The sequence below is a fragment of the Nyctereutes procyonoides genome, unplaced genomic scaffold (genome assembly GCF_905146905.1).
Source record: "Nyctereutes procyonoides isolate TBG_1078 unplaced genomic scaffold, NYPRO_anot_genome, whole genome shotgun sequence".
In the NCBI taxonomy this organism is placed as follows: domain Eukaryota; kingdom Metazoa; phylum Chordata; class Mammalia; order Carnivora; family Canidae; genus Nyctereutes; species Nyctereutes procyonoides.
In genome coordinates this window covers 3170001-3192457 of record NW_026575118.1, presented here as the reverse complement: position 1 = coordinate 3192457, position 22457 = coordinate 3170001, and the positions used below count along the sequence as shown (strand labels likewise).

The 22457-nt window shown below is 37.0% G+C and overlaps 1 protein-coding gene across 2 annotated transcripts in view; it reads right to left on the bottom strand.

Annotated features, from left to right (window-relative positions):
• Positions 1-22457, bottom strand: part of KIF11 (kinesin family member 11) — a 49660-nt gene that overhangs the window by 11854 nt on the left and 15349 nt on the right. For both annotated transcript variants that reach the window (XM_055334442.1, XM_055334443.1), the window contains exons 10-17: positions 15576-15664; positions 11690-11777; positions 10459-10647; positions 9652-9859; positions 8327-8499; positions 6393-6518; positions 5745-5903; positions 2214-2320 (exon numbers count right to left, since the gene is read on the bottom strand). In XM_055334442.1, coding sequence (XP_055190417.1) covers positions 2214-2320; positions 5745-5903; positions 6393-6518; positions 8327-8499; positions 9652-9859; positions 10459-10647; positions 11690-11777; positions 15576-15664 — 1139 coding nt within the window. The remainder of the gene's footprint in view (positions 1-2213; positions 2321-5744; positions 5904-6392; positions 6519-8326; positions 8500-9651; positions 9860-10458; positions 10648-11689; positions 11778-15575; positions 15665-22457) is intronic.

Below are 22457 nucleotides of genomic sequence, written 5' to 3'. Positions count from 1 at the left end.
TTTTCTCTCTCCCTCTCCTTCTGCCCACTGCACCCCTCCACCCCCAAGCTCTCTCTCTTTAAAAAAAAAAAAAAGGAAGAACAAAAAGTATAAATGAGAAATCTATGGAAGAGATAAAATGAACACAGAAAAACATTCAACTAAAATTAAGAACGTAATAAAAGGAAACAAAGCACAAAAGATGCAACAGAGAGAAAACAGCAAAATGGTACAATTTAATCCAACTATACCAATACTTTACATGAGAATGGTCTAAACACACCAGTTAAAATTTATACACTGTTATATGTGATGAAAAAGCAAGACCCAATTACTTGTTACCTGTAAGAAATCTACTTTAAATATAAAGACTTGGCCAAAAGTAAAGGGATGGAAATACATTATATGCAAATAGCAATCAAAGGAAAGCTAAGTACTTATATTAGTTTCAGACAAAGGAGACTTCAGGACACAGGAAGATTACCAGGGATAAAACGGTACATTACATGATGATAAAGTGGTCATATCAAATGTGAATGCATCTAATATGTATGCATCTAATAACAGAGCATCACATTTATGCAGCAAAAATTGATAAAACTGATGAGAAAGAGAGAAATCTAAAATTATAATTGGAGATTTCAACACTCCTCTCTTAGTTATTGATAGAATAGGCAGAAACTCAGTAAGCATACAAATGATCCAAATAACACTATCAACCAATTAGACCTAATTGACCTGTACAGAAGATTTCATCTATCAAGAGCAGAATACAAATTTTTCTCATATGGGTAGCACCAAATGAAGCATATCAGAATTCAAGGGCTCTGCAAATAAAACGGTCTTTGGAACCAAAGCTGGCAAAACTGGACCAAGGCCTTCACATTAAAACTAAACAAAAGTGAATGCCTGCTAAAAAAGAACACTTAAATAGGATTCTGAATCTTCTAACACAGTAATCAAAATGTTCAAGATACAATCAAAACCATTCTGGAAAATCACAACTTGAATGAGAAAAGACAACAGGGGCTAACACTGAGATAATTCAGGTTGTTGGAATAACCTGTCACGGATTTTAAAGCAGCCATATAAAAATGTTTCAATGAGCAATTAAAACACTTTTGGAAAAAATAAAACCATAGCAAAGAAACAGAAGAGATTAAAAAAAAAGAAGGAAATGAAAATTATAAAGCTGAAAAATCCAATAACTGAAATAATGTTCAAATGATGGATGAAAGTTTCTACAATTGGTGATAGGCATAAGCGTACAGATTCAAGAAGCTGAGCAAATCCAAACAGGATAACCTAAAGGAAATGTATAAGATGACACAATATAATCAAACCTTCAAAAACTAAAAGTAAAAAAAAAATTATCTTGAAAGGAGCTACAGAAGGGATGCCTGGGTTGCTCAGCAGTTGAGCATCTGCCTTTGGCTCAGGGCATGATCCTGTACTTCCAAGATCGAGTCTCGCATTGGGCTTCCTGCATGGAGCCTGCTTCTATTCTGTCTGCCTGTGTCTCTGCCTCTCATTTTCTGTGTCTCTCATGAATAAATAAATAAAACCTTTAAATCAATCAATCAATCAATCAATCAATCTTTAAAAAAAAGAAAGAGCTACAGAGAAATTCCAATTGTGGTGTTCTTGACAACTACAATTAATCATGAAGGCCAACTCAAACTGAAGGGACCCTGTACTGAATATTCTACACTGTTGAAAAAGGAAAGGTCATAAAAGACAAACACTAAGAAACTACTGCAAATTCAAGACTCAAGAGATGACAATCAAATGTAGTGTGTGATCCTAGATTAAATCCTAGAACAGGAAGAAAATCTTTTTCTTTTCCCATAAAGAGTATCAGTGAGACAACTGGCAAAACTTGAATTAGGTCTGTAATACTAGATAATAGGAGTTACCAATATTAATTTTCTAATTTAAAATAATTGTATTATGGTAATAAAAGAGAGTATCCTTATTTTTAGGAAATACAAACTGAAGTATTTAGAGAAAAGTGAGCATTATGGCTGCAACCTATGCATAGCTAGTTCAGAAAAGATATCTATATACAAAATATTAGAGGGGGCAGGGAAGTGAGAAAGGGAATGAGAATGAGAAAGTAAACATAATAAAATGTTAAATGAGAAATTGGGTTGATAGTATTTGTACTGTTTGAAGCCTTAGATTCTGAAATAATTTCAGGCAGAGAAAATTAAAGAGAATTAAAAACTGCTTACTGTTGTGCATTTTCTTGGATGCTACTAAGTGGTTTCTGGATATTGTCACACTTTTCCTCCAAGGCACAGAATCGTTCTGCCCAAAGATTGATTAACTGGCAAAGTTCCTGTAAGAAAGGTGTGGGAGAGGAAGAAGTTGAAATTATCACACCTGAATTTTTCTTCTATATTGACATGAAATATTTTCCCATAGTTGAGAATTATATAAATTCTTGACATGAGGTCTTTAATTCTACTTCTCACCCACAGAGGAAAGCAGTGTAAATAATTTTTAAAAGGATAATATTAAAGGAATTTTTCTGAAAGTAAATAATTAGTGAACTTTGCTATCTTTACTATTAATTAGTAACAAATTAATTTCAGTGTACCTCAAAACTAAGCAAATATACCAAGATGTCACATTATGCTAGAACCACTGTGACAGGTATACAGCATCAGCTGCTTCTTAACTGATAAGACTATTAGAAGAGAAAAGTAATGCTGATTACGTGATGGGTCAAGCAGTCCAAAAATAGTATTAATTACTTAAACTGAAACATTTTACAGAATCTAGTTGGATCATATTAGTAAAATATAATTTTATTTTTGCTCATACTTGGCATCTTTGAAAACAAGCTCTTATAAGGCACACAATGTGATAAGGATTTAACCTTATAAAATGAAGAAGCTACACTACAGACCAAGAAAGAGCTAAACATGCACCCAGCATTCTTATTCACTGTTCAGCCCATTGGTTGAACACCTCTAAAATACACATCAGCTGACAATACATATCCAATACTGATCGTGAATAAAGCCTGTCAGTATTTTTACTAGTCTCAAAGTAGAGGAAAATGCAGGTATTATCAGATTTATCTACATTTAGATAGGTGTTTAGAGTTTTACATTATTGTCTTGTAACTTTAAGTTCTAGAATATCTGAGAAACAGCTCACTTAATAAATTTAACTTCCCTAAAGCAAGGGAAGTCAAATCATTCAAGTTAAAATACTTTTAGGATCATAGTGTTTGTTTTTAAGCAGTTGCTTATCAATTTTAAACATTTCAAAACAGCTAATCTATGAAAGCTGATCCATTTTAGAAGTATACTTAAAAAGTTATAGACAGGTTGATGCAGAAGTATGAGAAACTGCAGCAATTTCAAATTGCAAGAATATGTTCTAGAGACACACACAGAAGAGCCACTCAAAAGTGGATGCTTCCAGGCCTATAATCACCACTAACCCTATTAGAGGATCTAAATACTCCTGCTTTCAAGGCCTTGGTTTCCTCATTAGAAAACTAGGCTAGTAATAAAACCTGTTGCTATACTGATGACAGGAATAAGCACATGGTGAGTGGCTCAAGAAATGTTAACTATTATTTTTACTAATTTCTGATGTTAAGCTTTCCTCCAAAAAGTTTCATGCTTATCAGTTAGGGAAACAAATACTCGTAATTCAAAGTTGCTTTAACTCTTGCCTAAAAATCTTGGGATGTGGGATCCCTGGGTGGCGCAGCGGTTTGGCACGCCTTTGGCCCAGAGCGCAATCCTGGAGACCCGGGATGGAATCCCACGTCGGGCTCCCGGTGCATGGAGCCTGCTTCTCCCTCTGCCTGTGTCTCTGCCTCTCTCTCTCTCTGTGTGACTATCATAAATAAATAAAAATTAAAAAAAAAAAAAAAAGTAAAAATCTTGGGATGTGCTTCCTTTCTCCTTTTAGGTGACATGGATATGAATTCCCCTCTCCTTACTTCCAAAGAAAAAGAAAGTTTTATTACTCACTAAATTATGTCAATTGTTTTATTGACCAAAGAGTTTTGTCATGTAATAATTAGCCTCATTTAATAAAAGTGTGCACATTCATTACTCAGGCCTTAGGAATACCAGTTGTTTTCTATACATCTGATCGTTACAGATTACGATTTCCCTGGTTTGGAGGTTTGGTTTTAGTTTAAAACCTCATGCATTGAGAAAAAGCTTACATGGAAGAGGAAGGAAAGTCATGAATTACATTTACAATCAATCAATAAAAATTATGAATTGTATTAACTGTGGTGCCTCAGTGGCTCAGTTAAGTGTCCAATTCCTGATTCTGGCTCTGGTCATGATCTCAGGGTTATGAGTTTAAACCCCATGTCAGGCTCTGCACTCAGAGTCTGCTTGAGATTTTCTGCCTCTCACTTCCCCTCTGTCCCTCTCCCAGCTCACGCGCTCTCTCTCTAAAATAAATCTTAAAAATCTTAAAAAAAAAAAAAAAAAAGGGCAGCCCCGGAGGCCCAGCGGTTTAGTGCCTGCCACCTTTGGCCTGGGGTGTGATCCTGGAGACCCCGGATTGAGTCCCGTGTCAGGTTCCCTGCATGGAGCCTGCTTCTCCCTCTGCCTGTATCTCTGCCTCTCTGTCTGTCATGAATAAATAAGTAAATCTTAAAAAAAAAAAAAAAAGAAAAAAAAGAAAAAAAAGAAAAGATAAGGGTAGCTCAGGAGTTGAGCATCTGCCTTTGGCTCAGGACATGATCCTAGGGTCCTAGGATCAAGTCCCACATTGGGCTCTCTGCAAGGAGCCTGCTTTTCCCTCTGCCTATGTCTCTGCTTCTTTGTGTCTCTCATAAATGAATAAATAAAATCTTAAAATAAATAAATAAAAATGTATAAACAAATAAAGACAAGGCCATTCTTTCATCACATCAAGATGAAAGATGAAGCTAGAGAGTGCAACTGGAAGAAAATAGTTATAACATTATAACATTTACAATGAGCCCATGTCTACAGTATAGCTTGATATAATGTTTTTTTCCCTAGGGTAACATGTATAGTTATTCTCTTTCATAAACTATGTCCTGATATCTCTTACTATTTCTGTCTCTTTGATGTCAGACATTTGAATTATAGCAAATTAATTTTTTTTTTTTTTTTGAGAGAGAGAGAGAGAGCTAGAGAGTACAAACTAACTGGGGTGGGGATAGGGCAGAAGGAGAAGGGGAGAATCTTAAGCAGGCTCCACACTGGGCTCCATGCAGGGATGGAGCCTGGGATCTCCTGACTCTGAGATCATGACCTGAGCTGAAACCAAAAGTCCCCCCCTCCTCATGTTTGTCTTATACTGCTTTAGCATATGGGGTTCTAAATGTAGCAAATCCTAAAATATTAACTGGTCAGGAAAACTATTTTTAATTATTTTTTTTTTTAAACTTTTTTTTATGTTTTTTTTTAATTTTTATTTATTTATGATAGTCACAGAGAGAGAGAGAGAGAGGCAGAGACATAGGCAGAGGGAGAAGCAGGCTCCATGCACCGGGAGCCCGACGTGGGATTCGATCCTGGGTCTCCAGGATCGCGCCCTGGGCCAAAGGCAGGCGCCAAACCGCTGCGCCACCCAGGGATCCCTATTTTTAATTATTTTGTATTAATTATTGTTATAAGGAAGAGTGGCTATGGTATTTTAAATTATCTAAATTAGTTCAACAACATTCAGATTACAGAACAGGAATTATCAAGTTAAAGATCATAAAACTTCCTTTTTACACTCCCTGAATCACCTAAATGAGATACCTGTGAATGGATTTTTTTTGTTCTCTTCAGGTCTTCAGTTAAGTTTTCACATAGCTTCTGTGATTCAGCCAAGGAAGAAACTGTTTTCTCTTGTAGTTCATGTAGATTGTTACACAGTGTACTGAGAAAGCCATCCGTTTCCTTTTTCTTATCTTCTATCTTTGAAGGGAAAAGTTAATTAAAAAAATTTAGTTTATTTTTAATACATACAGAACACATACAAACTAGAAAACAGTATCCAGAGGAAAAAAAGTCTTCCCTCTCCAGCCCCTGGAACCCAATGCCACGCTCACCTCTGAGATGATTGCTATCATTTTTAAATACTTTCAGAGATATTTCATGCACATTTAGGCAGATGTGCATGCAAATGCATGTATACATGAATATGCATATCTTCTTCACCCACCCATGGTAGCATGCTATAGGTGCTACTATGTAAACAAACATTTATTTTAAAGATCATTCTCTTTTTTCTTAGCCATAATTCTGTCCATCACATCAATGGCAACAAGCATGCTATCTCCTCCCTCCTCCAGATTCCAACTCACAGCCCATGACTTTTGCATGTATAAGGGTGTGGCCACAGACAGAATTTCTTTCTTAAACAACTATTTCATTTTGAGAAATTAAGAACATAACATTTGTTACCTTACTAGCCACTGTCAATGAAGTCTTGAAAATATGCTTTAGTTGACTGTTGATTTTCAGTATAGACACCACAGTGGGGGATAAAACCGTTTCCAGTGAAGTTAGAAGATCAGTCTTAAGTACATCCTAGTTAAAAAGAATATTTTCACTTCCATAAACCTAGCTGTTTACATATAGTATCTCAAATACTTTAACACGTGCATAGTGAAATTCTGTTTCCATTCTCTAATCTTGATAGCCTATAGAGCCTTTTTGTTTCTAGGGTTTATATTCATCATAAATTACTTAATCCCACCTATAGTAATTAAGAAAATGGTCATGTAGCATACGATAGATTAACAATCTAATGCAACAGAAGTCAAAGGAATTCAGAAGAGGGGAAAATCATTTGATAAGATTTCAGCATTGCAAATAAAGAGAATTTTTAAAGAAGCTGTACAAGTATAATTTAACAAAATAAATGTCAAACAAGTTTAGGTTACTAGTCAAAAGGGCTGAGACCAAATAGCCTTCAAAGGTAGGCTTTTAGCTGGAGGTATTTAACTTTGAAGACCTGGTGACTTCTAGCCCATGGTATCTGAAGAACTTGTCATGGTTCTTCTGTCAAGGTATATATGAAGTTGAAAATACAGATTAGGATTTTTTTTTCTTAGATTGGTAATTTTTACAAGAAGAGAAAAAACTCTGACCTAAATTCCCTTCACTCAGGCAAGGTGAGGAACTCTAATAGAAACAATTAGTGAACAGTGAAATAAAAAGGCTATTTTCTTTTGGAAAGAAAAGCTATCATTATTTAAACTCATTCTGTGGGAACAGTAGTCATCTGTTTTGACTCCAGCAGAGTTTACAAGGTGGTAAAGAACTTGGTAGGAAGACATCAATAAATACAGTCTTGCATTTAGTGCATGAATCAATTTCCTAAAAATTAGTACCAACTGAGCATCTATTAATTTTGTCAAACTTGGGTGACTGAAGAAATCTATCAGTGTCATATAAGCACTGAATCCAGATGATGTCAATGAACATTTGTAGTTATCTACTTGGAAAGTGTTCAACAAATATTGTTAGACTCAAAAGGGGAGGCAGAGAGCTGACACAAAGAAGAAAAACAAGTAAGTGATGTGGCCAAGGACTTTCTAGGCAAATCTTAAAACTACAAAATAATTATTCAAATCAGTTATGAAGGAGTAATGAGAGGAGTGTCTTCTATAGAACTATGAAAAAGAGCCTTACAGTTAAGACCACAGCTCTGACTCCATAAGAATTCTCGCAATTCTTTTCTTGAAATTTTCTATATTACTATAGTTTTAAAAATTAACCATCTACTACCCCCTCTGATTGGGTCAGCTGTAACATCAGCATAATCATTCCAGAACCCTTTGAGGAAAGGATGATTTACCAACTTCTGAGCCAACTAACAACTCATGGGTTCCCTGAATTCATCTGGCGCTAAACCTGCCCTTTAAGTTATTAGGCTTTGTAAACTCCTGCTCTTAATGTTACAAGATACAAGTGAAAAAAGTTGCAAAGGTTGGTTATATGCATTTGGAAATTAATCTTTCTGGGAGGAAGAAAACTGGAGAGATTTAAAAATATAAATCTAGGGGCACCTGGTTGGCTCAGTAGTTGAGTGCCTGCCTTTGGCTCAGGTTGTGATCCCCAGGGTCCTGGGATTGAGTCCTGCATCAGGCTCCCAGTGGCAAACCTGCTTCTACCTTTGCCTGTGTCTCTGCCTCTGTCTTTTATGAATAAATAAATAAAACCTTTTAAAAAAAGGTATATACACACACATACACACACAAATATGTTTATATACTCCTAAAATGTTTATCACCATGTCTGTAAAGCTTAAGATGAAAGAAGAGAGCAGTTAATACTATTTTTGAAGATTTAGCAAAGTAACACTTCAAAAATACTTTAAGAGATTTACTAACAATCAGGGTCTGAAGTATAATTTTACTTTCTGCTGCAAATGATTGTTCTTTTAATATCATATCAGAAATCTGAGAAACACGTATAGACACATTTTCTGGAACAGATGTGAGAGATCCAAGTGCTGTTGTAGTAATTGTGTCTAATGCAGAGACACTGGAAGACAGCAGGTTACCTATACCAAAAAGAAAAAAAAAGATATAAACTTTGACATAAATATATTAATATAGTTAGAAGTACTTTAAAGAGGTTGAGGAAATTATATCCTGTGGAAATTTTAATAAAAAATAAACTTAAAATAATTGGCTCATTACATAAGCTAAGAAATATATATATATATATATATATTTATATATATAAAAATCTTATTTATTTATTCATGAGAGACACAGAGAGAGAGCGGCAGAGAGACAGAGGGAGAAGCAGGCTCCATGCAGGGAGCCCGACTCGGGACTCGATCCTGGGGCTCCAGGATCACACCCTGGGCTGCAGGCGGCACCAATCCGCTGCACCACCGGGGCTGCCGCTAAGAAATATTTCAAATGGAAATTATACGTGTTCTAGAGTCTCCTGCAAGCACCTGACATTATTTGTCAGTGTATCAGACCCATCACTATAGTTCATGGTAAACAAGAATTATTTATTTATGTTTTTAAACAAGAATTATTTATTCTGATCCCTAGCTACAGGTAATCACGGTATTATAGTAGGTAAAAGAGGTTATAAACTCAATAAACGAAACTTAGAGTGGTTGGCTTAGAGCAGCTAGACTCTAGGTGATTTTTACAAATTTTTACGTTTCTGTATCTTACAAATTTTCTATAGTGAAGATAACACTTTCATATTAAAAAACTAACACTTGGGCAGCCCCGGTGGCGCAGCGGTTTAGCACAGCCCAGGCTGTGATCCTGGAGACCCTGGATCGAGTCCGTCAGGCTCTCCGTATGATGCCTGCTTCTTCCTCTGCCTGTGTCTCTGCCTCTCTCTCTCTGTCTCTATGAATAAATAAATAAAATCTTAAAAAAAAAACAAAAACAAAACTAACACTTAAGAGTTTTTTCCCCGAAATGAAGATACCAACAATGGTTTTGGTTAAAGCTTACTTTATAGAAAACAGAAAAAACAAAGACAAAAACAAAACACCCCCAATCCAACTAAGATTTGTTTTAATTCAAAGGCTGTAAAAGCATTGATCCCTAGTCTGAACAGAGTTGTGTGCAGTAGAGGGGACTAGTGACATGGTTCCTGAGTTAAGATATTAAATCATCAAAATTAGTCTCACACTAATAAGACAAAGACTAGAATAATTAGAGATACTTGAACTTACCAAACAAAGTCTTGTGAACCTCTAGCATGGCCTTCTGTTTTGAGCTGCTATCCTTAATTAATTCTTCCATATTACTAAAGAGACTATTTAGGTTTTTGCCAAAAATATCCTGAGCTTCTGCATTGTGCTGATCAATTGCCTTCTTACGATCCAGTTTGGAATGGAGACCAGACACATCTTTTGTAGTTTCTTCAACTGTGGTAAGCAACTATGTATGATTTTTAAAAATAAATATTGATAAAATAGATTATGACAAAGGCAGTCTAATGAAAATATCTGTGCTACCTAAGGATTTCTCCTGATGAACACTAGTAAGTTTTAGACATTGTATCAGAACACATTTTCAATTCATGCTAATTTATCTGGTTGCCCAGTAATTTCCCCTCATCTAACAATCTAAATAAGGAAAAGGGACTTTTGCCAACCTAATAGAGTAATTATGCCTCCTCACAAGTTTTTCTATTATGTGTTACTGTTTCCTCCCATCATTAGAAGGCACTCAATTCTTTATGACTGATTAGTTACAATCATGACCAAAAGGGAAAGTATTGTATCCTTATTTTAAATGTCCCCAAAGTACATTAAAATCATCTTCTATTTACAAAATTTCAGGAATGGTTTTTTCTTAAGTCGAAAACTCTAGCAAGGAAAATTCAGATGAAATAGTAAAGTAATGTTCCTTAAACTGACAGAAATATCATTTGGTGTGAATAAATAGAATCTCACAATTAATGCTTAAGCAAAGAAACGTACTTTTACCAATTTATAATTTTTTAATGCAAGTACAAATCAAAATAAAAGACAAACCCTGCTGGCAGCATCATGAAGTTTCTCTTCAGTAATTTCCAAAGCTGATGTAATATACTCTTCTTCAACAAGCTGTAATTTAGTTTCTTGCAAATGTTTTTGAGTGGTTTTAAGTTCCTGTGTCTTATTTTGCAGGTCAGATTTACACTGGTCAAGTTCATTTTTACTGTCCATAAACAACTCTGTAACCTAAATATAACATATTTAACATTTTTTTTTAAAGAATTACAAAATGCTGAACTGCTTGGTGAAACATCTGGCTAGTTCATGATGTAACAGAAGAATTAAACAAATTATTTCCCCACAAAAGTTCTAACAAGTTATCATGGAGATTAGCACATTTTATACGGTATCTGGTCTCTTCCTGTAAATTCATTAAAAACTTTGAAATTAAATAACAGGTATACTGTGGTGTTATTAGTTCTTCACGTTCCTTTCAACATTGACACTGTGAGGGTGGCACAGAAAGGTCACATCTCTCCACCTTAGTTATTCAACATCTAGTTTCTCCTAACATCTACATTCTCTCATCTGATAAACACAGTAATGAAAATGTCTCAGCGTCCATTATTTAGCTTCAACAACAAAACGGCACAATTCAGTTAATTTCTTATAATGTTGCCTTAATATAAATGTCAAAATAGACAGTTTCTTCATCATGGACTATAGTGAAATTATGATACAACTTAATTTTAGTATAAGAGTCAGCAAGAAAAAAAAAATCTTAAAGAAAAAATATTGGGGGATGCCTGGCAGGCTCAGTTGGTAGAGCATGTGACTCTTGATCTCAGGGTTATGAGTTCAAGCCCCATGTTGGGCAGGAAGCCTATTAAAAAAAAAAAGTGGCTTATCTGAATTGAGATATACAGATGAAGCACACATAGGATTTAAAAGATTTAGTACAAATTAAAAGAACGTTAAAAAAAGGGGGGAGGGGGAGTGGTGGTGGTATGGGGAGTGGTGGTGGTACCTGGCTGGCTCAGTCAGTAAAGCATAAGAGTCTCGATCTTAGGGTTTTAGGGATGTTAAGTTCAAGTGCCACACTGGATATAGACATTACTTAAAAATAAAAAATCTTTAGGGGCACCTGGCTGGCTTAATCAGTAGAGCATGCAACTCTTGGTCTCAATTTTGTAAACTTAAGCCCCATGTTGGGTGTAAAGCTTACTTAAAAATAATAAAATCTTTAAAAAATTAAAAAAAAATAAATAAAAAATCTTAAAATGCTTACCCTACTTAGCTCCTCCTCAACGGCACCAATTTTTTCAATCAATTCTACAATCTGTTCTTCTTGAACGGTTAGTTTTCCACTCATGGCTCTAAAATAATATAAGTTTAACAGTTAATATTTTTCCTAATACCTTTAAAATGTATTCTAACGTAATGTGGCAGTTACACGTCCTCTCTACCATTTATCACTACAATAATCATGCCAAAGTGTCAAAAGCAATACATACAAATTACAAAACATGAATGTATTCCTTGTTCTTGTTTTATAAACAGGCTGATCTTGCGACCTCCATTTTGAAACTGAGAATCCCTACCAATGAGGGAAAAAAATCATGTATATATATAAAATTTGTGAAGGTACAAAGCTGACAAAGGACTGTAACTCACATAAAGTAGAGATGGGGGCAGACTTAAGTGCAGACTTAAGACACTTAAGTGTCTGCTATCAGGAATAAGGAATACAAACCCACAGAATCTAGGAAAGGCTTGGGACTTGAAGGCATCAAGTGTCACAGGAGGAAGGGATGAGATAAGGGGCTAAAAACTAGAGAAGTTAAAGTATATATACAAAGCAATTATACCTCCTGCTCCCTGCATACATACCCCAATATACACCTCAAAACATTCCACCATCATACCACCACAAAAATCTTCATGAGCTCAAAGGATTATCCTCTAGAACACAGTTCTGCAGCCTCAGTACTACTGACATTTTGGTCCACTTTAGATAATTCTGGCCCACTTTAATGGATCTCTGATTGGGATGCCTGGGTGGCTCAGGGGTTGAGCATTTGTCTTTGGCTCAGGGTATGATCCCGGAGTCCTAGGATGGAGCCTGCATCAGGCTCCCTGCATGGAGCTTGCTTCTCTCTCTGCCTGCCTATGTCTCTGCCTCTCTATCTCTCATGAATAAATAAATGAATAATCTTTAAAAATAAATAAATCAAATAATGGATCTCTGATTTCTTTAGCATTAGCAAGTTCCCAAAGTATGTACTATCTTTTATACTCTAGTGCCTTCATAACCAACAATTTTCTATTTCACACTATGCTTAAATGACAAAGATACTTTTGAGAATGCCAATTTCCTCAAATTACTAGAGATACTGGTGATTAAGGAAAAAGCTAGAACTGAAGTATAAAAGGATAGTTAATTCTGACAGTCTTCCCATGAACTATATTAGTTCTTTCCTGGAAATAGCTCTTTAATATAGAATGAGATATCTGAAATGCTTTTCTTATATTGAATGTGTAAAAGGTAATGCAACATTGTTATTTCATGGATGATACAGTTTTGATGAAATTTTAAAAGGTCTATTAAGCTTGGAGTAAAAAAAGCATTATCTCATTTTAAATGTTGGCTGCAGCTTTCCTAATCCTTCTCTTACAGCGTAATAATTCCAAAAGTGTTTCACTAAGAACTCTCAGATTATGCCTCATGTTTATGAAGAGCAAACAACGTCAAGATACTTGGGTGGCTCAGTGGCTGAGCATCTGCCTGTGGCTCAGGGCATGATCCTGGGTCTGGGGGTTGAATCCCACATCAGGCTCCTTCCGGGGAGCCTACTTCTCCCTCTGGGGAGCCTACTTCTCCCTCTGCCTATGTCACTGCCTTGCTGTGTCTCTCATGAATAAATAAAATCTTAAAAAAAAAAAAAGAATATTGTCTTTTTAATCATGGGATTGACAAATTAAAATTTAGTATTTATTTATAACTTTATAAATTTTTTTTTTAATTCAGAGACACACAGAGAGAGAGAGAGAGAGAGAAAGAGAGAGAGAGAGAGAGGCAGAGACACAGGCAGAGGGAGAAGCAGGCACCATGCAGAGAGCCTGACGAGGGACTTGATCCTGGGTCTCCAGGATCACGCCCTAGGCTGCAGGCGGTGCTAAACCGCTGCGCCACCAGGGCTGCCCAACTTTACAAATTTTCTTAATCTAAAATACATCAAAGCAATAGTCAACAGAAGGTAAGAAAATAAGATAATCAGTCCCTAATGTCCAATATTTGACAACAGCAGAAGATACTACATTAGCAAATCATAGTACAAAAACACTTGTTCACTCTTTCACTGATTGCCTACTAAGCACCCAATTCCTTTGGGTAATGTGGGGGAAATCCACATTTCCTTTGGGAAATGACTCCCTCCTGACTGTAGAAGCTAAGCTGTGTGGAGGGAATCGGACTCCATCCCCAGATCCAGGAACTAAGCTTGACTGGCTCAAGACAATCAGGGAAATTCGACTCCTTTTAACAGTTATTGGTTCATATATGGCACAGCTCAGACCTAATCGAATCAATAAGTGATGTTTCCCCCCAGGTTTGATGGTTAAAGGACAGGCAGCCTCTCACCTACTACTGTATGTGGATGAGAGTAGTTGCTCTGCTGCTGACCATCATGACCTGAGCTGAAGGCACACGCTTAACTGACTGAACTACCCAGGTGCCCCAAGAAAATGAGTTTAAATAAATGATTTATCTATTATCAGAATGATCATGTAATTTTTTAAAAGATTTTATTTATTTATTCATGAGAGATAGATAGAGAGAGAGAGAGAGGCAAAGACATAGGCAGAGGAAGAAGCAGGCTCCCTGCGGGGAACCCGATACGGGACTTGATCCCAGGACTCTGGGGTCATGCCCTGAGCCGAAGGAAGACTCTCAACCACTGAGTCATCCAAGCATCCCAGAACGATCATGTAATGTAAAATTACATGTATCGCCTGTAAAAAAAGTTGCATAAAAGATGACGCTAAAAAAAAAAAAAAGATGACGCTAAAATGCTCTTCATTATTATCAATTAGTTCTAAATACCTTTTATCATTTACTTTTTCTTAAAGATTTATTTATTTATTTATGATAGACATAGAGACAGAGAAGCAGAGACACAGGCAGAGGGATAAGCAGGCTCCATGCCGGGAGCCCAATGTGGGACTCGATCCCGGGACTCCAGGATCGCGCCCTGGACCAAAGGCAGGTGCTAAACCGCTGAGCCACCCAGGGATCCCTCATTATTTTTTAAAAATGCCCTGTGAGGGCACCTGGATGGCTCAGTCAGTTAAGCACATGCCTTTGGCTAAGTTCATGAACTCAGGGTCCTGGGATGAAGTCCCACATAGACCTCCCCTTATCCCTCTTCCTCTACCCACCACCCCCCCCTTGCTGTCTCTCTCTCAAATAAATAAATAAAATCTTTAAAAAAATAAAATGCACTGTGAAAGTCACTCTTCTTAATGCCTTCAAGAATAAACGCAAGCAGGAATTTTCAACTTAAAATTCTTGGCATCCCACTCACCTTCGGACCCTTGTTCAATCTGTTGTTATTGTTTCTACATAAAACTTCAGTAGATTTCCTTTGAATAAACTACTCCAGAGCTTTAAAAAGTGAACAAATTAGTGGTTGCTAAAGGTTAGGTACCACTAGGGAAGAAGGATGAGTATGACTACAAAGGGGCAGCAAGAGGGAGATCTTTGTAATGGTAGGATAGTCCTGTATCTTAATTGTAGAACTACACCAATCCACAAATGAGACAAAATGGCATCCAATTATATATGCACATTGTACCAATGTTAATTTCCCAGTTTTGATGTTATACTAAAGTTATGCAAGAGGTAATGAATGGGAAAAGCAAGTGAAAAATTGTGGGACCTCTCTGTGCTTTTCTTACAACTTCATGTGAATCTATAATTATTTAAAAATTAAAGCTATATAAAATTTTTTTTAACTATTTGGTAACTACTTATTCATGTTAAAAGAAAAAGAAGCACTTATAGGAAGCACTAGATATAAAGATTTTAGTTATTGTCACATAAGTAAATTTTACTTCAAACACCTTACCAAAAAATGATTATTTTTGGAAATTAATTTCCATAGCCAAGGGCTTACCTAAAATTTTCTTCAGAAATGTACACCCCATTTTTCTCACGGGCTGCAGCAAGATCTCGTTTCAGACGCTCTATCTCTTCTGTATATTCCTACAGAAGAATAACATTATAGGTATCAATTCAGTATTTAAGGTTTTTTTCATTTATTTTGGAGAGAATATGTAATAGATAAAATAAGTACTTAGGCCCTTTTATGTTTTACTTTGTTCTTTAGATTTTATTTATTCATGAAAGACACAGAGAGAGAGAGAGGGACAGAAACATAGGCAGAGGGAGAAGCAGGCTCCCTGCAGGGAGCCCGATGTGGGACTTGATCCCAGGACTCCAGGATCACACCCTGAGCCAAAGGCAGACGCTTAACCACTGAGCCACCCAGGCATCCCCCTTTTATGTTTTTTAAAGCATAAAAAAGAATAAAAAGTCATAATCACACTTTTCATTCAATATTAATTTGTTTAGAATAGAGTCAACTTTCAAAGCTCCTTTAAATACACGCATTATAAAAATATAATGAAGAAAAAAATACAACTTCCAGTAACCAAGTTGGTGTCCAAATAGCATTTCACATTAAAAGCAACCAGGATTCCTTAGAGAAGTGTCTGACTCTAGGACCGGAGCGAGAGACATGTAAGATAAACCTTGAACACCTTGTCAAACAAAATAGAACAAGGAAGCTAACAAAGCCTAGACTGTTAGACTAGTAAAAAGGACTCAAGAACACCCTTAAAGAGTTACCCACTGGCCCAAGATGGGATGATTCAAACATCAATAAGGATATCACAAGTAGGTCCATGAGTTTATAATGACATTAAGAAAGCGAGGAAACTGGAGCACCTCGGTAGTAGCTCAGTTGGTTGTCTGCCTTCAGCTCAGTTCATGATCCCAGAGACCTGGGATCAGCCCCTGAGTTGGGCTCCCTGCTCAGCGGGAAATCTGCTTTTCCCTCTGCTTGTGCGCATGCACACATGGGGTCTCTCTCTCTCTCTCTCTCTCCCATATACATAAAATCTTTAAAAAAAAAAGGTGAGGAAACCAACTTATTCTAAAAACTCTCAAATTAAAGAAATGTATCAGCATTTGTACTGCCTTTCCTATAAGCACTATATACTTCAGAAACTGAAAGTTCCTCTTTACAGAGGTAGTCTTACAATCAATAAGAAAAAACAATTGAGGGGATCCCTGGGTGGCTCAGCCCTGCCTTCGGCCCAGGGCGTGATCCTGGAGTCCTGGGATTGGGATCCTGCGTGGGGCTCCCTGCCTGGAGCCTGCTTCTCCTTCTGCCTGTGTCTCTGCCTCCCTCTCCCTCTGTGTGTGTGTGTGTGTGTGTGTGTGTGTGTGTGTATCATGAATAAATAAATAAAATCTTAAAAAAAAAAAAGAAAAAGAAAAAGAAAAACAATTGAATTAGAAAGTTACCATTCTGGAACTCTTAAAAACTAATGGATCAAGTCACTAAATATCATTAATTACTCACAAATAAAGAACCAGGCATTATATGCTTCCTGGTAGGAGAACATACCAACACCTATGAAGTAGTTTTGCCAAAAATATATAAATAAGAAAAAACCTGAATCTCCTAATAAGCTTCAAGATCCAACTACCAAAAAAAAAAAAAAAAAAAAAAAATCCAACTACCAATTTACAGAAAATAGAATGGAACATGTCAAAAGATACTACAGGAAAATTCTGTAGGACGAATTAATATAAGGACTTCCACAAATATAGAGGGAAAAATGATAAAAAGAGAACATATGTATTCAGATCTAAAGACATTGAAGAAAATTGCAAAGGGCAAACTTTGTTTGGATCCTAAAACCATTTTAAAAAACATACAATTGAAATTTAAACAATAACTGAATATTTTAACATATTAAAGAAGTATTCTTAAATATATTTAGGTTTAATAATAACATTAGGATTCAAAAATCCAAGTGTCTAAGTTGGGTGAGTGCTTATTAAAAAGCTTGGTATTTTTAAAATAATAAGTATAAAATCACTGTAGTTTTCCTCAGGTCCTGACAATTTTTAGACTTTTTATGAAGAAAGAGGTTTCCTCACATAAACTTCCTTTTAATCTGTTTGCCTGATCCCAAGAGTTATTTATTTTTATTATTTTAAAGATTTATTTATTTGAGGGAAGGAGGGCGCATGTGCATGCAGGGGAGAGGTACAGAGGGAGAGAGAAAGAGAATCTCAGGCAGACTCCAAGCTAAGCACGAAGTCCGCCACAGGGCTTGATCTCAGGACTAGGAAATCATGACCTGAGCCAAAATCAAGCATCACACTTAACCAACTATGCCACCCAGGCACCCCGTTATTTTTAAAAAGATTTATTTTAGAGAGAACAAGTGAGCATGGGGAGGGGCAAAAGGAGAGAGAAACCACAGCAGACTCTCGCTGCGCTGGCAGGCCAACACAAGGCTAGATCCCAAGACCCTGAGACCATAACCTGAGCTGAAACCAAGAGTCTGGTACCCAAACAACTGGTCTACCCAGGGGCTCCTGAATCCAAGAGTTGTTACATAGTTAGAGTAATTAAAACTGTGTGGTATTAATGGAGGGACATATTAAATCAATGGAACAGAAAAAGAGAACCCAGAGAGGTGCCCACATAAATATACCCTACTGATTTTTTAACAAAGGTGCAAAATCAATTCAATGGAAAATGTATAACATTTCAACAAAGAATGCTAAAACAAGCCAGACACTCCAAAGGTGAAAAGATTTGACCTAAGTCTTAACACCTTATACAAAAATAAAAATGGATCATGGACTCAAATATGAAACGTAGAAACACAAAACTTAAAAAGGTAGGGACATTTAAAGCTAAGCAAAATGTTCTTAAAATTATCACAAAAGTAAAATGCATAAAAGGAAAAATTAATAAATATATTAGACCACATCAAAATTAAAAACATTTCCCCTGCAAAAGCCCAGATAAACGGGCACCTGGGTGGGACAGTTGGTTAAGTGCCCAACTCTTGGTTTCAGCTCAGGTCATGATCTCAGGATCCTGAGATTGAGCTCTGCATCCAGCTCCATGCTCGGCATGGAGTCTGCCTGAGATTTTCTCTCCCTCTGCTCCTCCTACTCATGCTCTCTCTCAAATAAACAAATAAATATATCTTTAAAAAGAGAGAGAGAGAGAGAGAGAGAGAGAGAGAGAGAGAGAGAGAGAAGTGGCACCAGGGTGGTTCAGTCAGTTAAGCATCTGCCTTCAGCTCAAGTTATGATCTCAGGGTTCTGGGACTGAGCCTTATACATGTCAGGCTTTCCAGCTTAGTGAGGAGTCTGCTTCTCCTCTTCCTTTGCCACTCCTCCCTGCTCATGTATGTGTGTGCACACTTGCTTGCTCTCTCTCTCTCTCTCTCTCTCTCTCTCTCTCAAAATCTTTTAAAAAGGGATCCCTGGGTGGCGCAGTGGTTTGGCGCCTGCCTTTGGCCCAGGGCGCGATCCTGGAGACCCAGGATCGAATCCCACGTTGGGCTCCCAGTGCATGGAGCCTGCTTCTCCCTCTGCCTATGTCTCTGCCTCTTTCTCTCTCTGTGACTATCATAAATAAATTAAAAAAAATAAAATAAAATAATAAAAAAATAAATCTTAAAAAAAAAAAAAGCCCATTTAAGAAGATAAGCTACAGACCAGGAAGGTAATCTAGCTACAGACTGCAAACCACATTTGTGACAAAGGACTAGTGTCCGAAACATATTAAGAACTTTCAAACCACAATTAATTTTTAAAGCTCCAATTTAGCAGGGAGCCTGGCTGGCTCAGTTGGTGGGACATGTGATTTTTTTTTTTGGACATGTGATTCTTGATCTCCAAATTGTGGGTTAAAGCCCCATTTTGGGCGTAGAGATTAACTAAAAATAAAATATTTAAAAAAATTTTTTTAGAGGTCGGGGGGTGGGCAGTGGGAGAGGGAGAGAATCTTGGGCAGGCCCTATACACAGCTCAGGGCCTGACATGGGGCTTGAGCTCACAATCCTGAGACTGAGATTACAACCTGAGCAGAAATCAAGTCAGATGACCAACCAACTGAGCCACCTAGGCAGCACTCCCCAAAAATTTTTTTAAAAGATTTATTCTATGTATTTGACAGAGAGAGGGTAAGAGAGAGAGGACAGGGGGAGAGGCAGAAGACAACAAGCAGACTCTACGCTGCATAGGGAGCCCTACAAGGGGCTTGATACCAGGACCCTGAGATCATGACCTGAGCTGAAATCAAGAGTCAGATGGTTAACTGACTGAGCCAATCGGCAGCCCCTCAAATTTTTTTTTAAATTAAAAACCCAGTCAGAAAATGGGTTTCAAGACATGAATAGACATTTCAACGAAGAGGATATGCAAATAGCAAATAAGCCCATGAAAAGATGTTCAACACCATTAGACATTAGAGTAATGCAAGTAAAACCACAGTGAAATATTTATCACCTATTATTATTATACTCATCAGAATACCTAAAATTAAAAATAGTTACAACACCAAATGCTGGTGAATTCGTGGAGTAACTAGATCACTCATACACTGCTAGTGGGAATATAAAATGGTATAGCCAATCTGGAAAACAGCTTAGAATTTCCTTAAAAAACAAACAACAACAAAAAAACTATTCAATTACCATGCACAAAAACTTACACTCTTGGGCAAAATGTATGTTTACACAGATACCTACAAACAAAATGTTCGTAGCAGTTTTACTTATAATTATGAAAAACTGAAATCAGCCCAATGTCATTCAACAGGTAAGTAAATAAATGGTTACACAAACTATATTTATGATACATATATACAATGGAATACTACTCGGCACTCAAAAGGAAAGATCAATATGCGCACCTCAGGTGAACCTCCAGATAGTTCTGCTGAGTAGTAGTGAAAAACAATTTTGAAATTTTATATACCATATGATTCCATTCAATAACTTTTTTAAAAAAGATTTTCTTTGTTCATGAGACACAGAGAGAGAGAAACAAAGACATAGGCAGAGGGAGAAGCTGGCTCTCTACTCTGAGTCTGATGTGGGACTCGACCCCAGGACACCAGGATCATGACCTGAGCCAAAGGCGGATACTCAAACACTGAGCCAATCCAGGTGCCCCATTCAGTAACATTTTTGAAACGGCAAGAGTTTAGATACAGAGTACAGATTAATGGATACCAGAGATTGGGAAGGGGACGTGGGAGTGGGAAGGAAGTGATTATAAAATGTCAATATGAGGGACCCCAGCAGTGATGGAATTGCTCAGTATCTTAACTGTGGTGGTTGAATCACAAACCTACACATGTGACAAATTGTATGGAACTAAATACACACACACAAATGAGTATAAGGAGAACTGAGGAATAAGATGAATGGATTGTTATTAATGTCAGTATCTCTGTGGTGATACTTTATTGTAATTTGACAAAATGTACTAAGGATTTTTCCATCATTTCTCTCAATTATCTCGATAAAAACTTAAAAAAAAAAACAAAACACTACCAAGAAAAGGAAGACAAGCCAGACTGGGAGGAAATATTTACAAATCATCTTATAAAGAGCTTTTTGTATCTGAAAGATATAAACAACCCTTTAAAACTCAGTGATAGGGATCCCTGGGTGGCGCAGCGGTTTAGCGCCTGCCTTTGGCCCAGGGCGGGATCCTGGAGACCCGGGATCGAGTCCCACGTCAGGCTCCCAGTGCATGGAGCCTGCTTCTCCCTCTGCCTATGTCTCTGCCTCTCTCTCTCTCTGTGTGACTATCATAAATAAATAAAAATTAAAAAAAAAAATAAAACTCAGTGATAAGAACACCAAGTAAAAGGAACGCTTGGGTGGCTCAGCGGTTAAGCATCTGCCTTCGGCTCAGGTCATGATCCTGTGGTCCTGGGACCAAGTCCCACATCAAGGTCCCTGCATGGAGCCTGGTCTCCCTCTGCCTCTGCCTCTATCTGTGTCTCTCATGAACAAATAAATAAAATCTTAAAAAAGAAAAAAAAAGAACATCAACTAAAAATTGGGCAAAGGATTTGGATAGACCTTTCACAGAAAGGATATACAAATGGATAATAAGCATGTGAAAAGATACGCATTATCATTATTCATTAGGGGAATGCAAATTAAAACCATGCTGAGGGTACAATAATATACTTATTAGAATGGCTAATATTTAAAGGGCAAACTATAACAAATGTTAGAAAGGATGTAGAGAAAGTGCAACACTCATACACTGGCTGTTGATAAAAATTTAAAATGATTCAGCCACTTTTTTTTTTAATTTTTATTTATTTATGATAGTCACACACAGAGAGAGAGAGAGAGAGAGAGAGAGAGGCAGAGACACAGGCAGAGGGAGAAGCAGGCTCCATGCACCGGGAGCCCGACGTGGGATTCGATCCCGGGTCTCCAGGATCGCGCCCTGGGCCAAAGGCAGGCGCCAAACCGCTGCACCACCCAGGGATCCCCGATTCAGCCACTTTGAAAAGTTTCTTAAAGAGTAAAAGACAAACTTACAGTGCAACACAGAAATTAAACTAAGTACCTACCTAAGAGGACTGCAAACACATTAACACAAAGACTTGAATGGTAATGTTCATAGTAGCATTATTAGAAATAATCTAAATGTCCATCAGCTGGTGAATGGATAAAAGACAATGTGTTACTCTCTATTTAATGGAATACTATTCAGCAATAGAAAGAAACGTCTATTGAAACATGTTACAACATAGATGTAGTCCCTGTATTATGCCAAGTGAAAGAAGCCGGATACCAAAGATCAAATATTGTATGATTCCACTTAAGAAATGTCTAGAAAGGGCAAATCTATCTGCAAATGGGCACAGAGGGAACTTTATAGTGATAAAATTTTCTAAAACTAGATTGTAGTGATGTTGCACAAC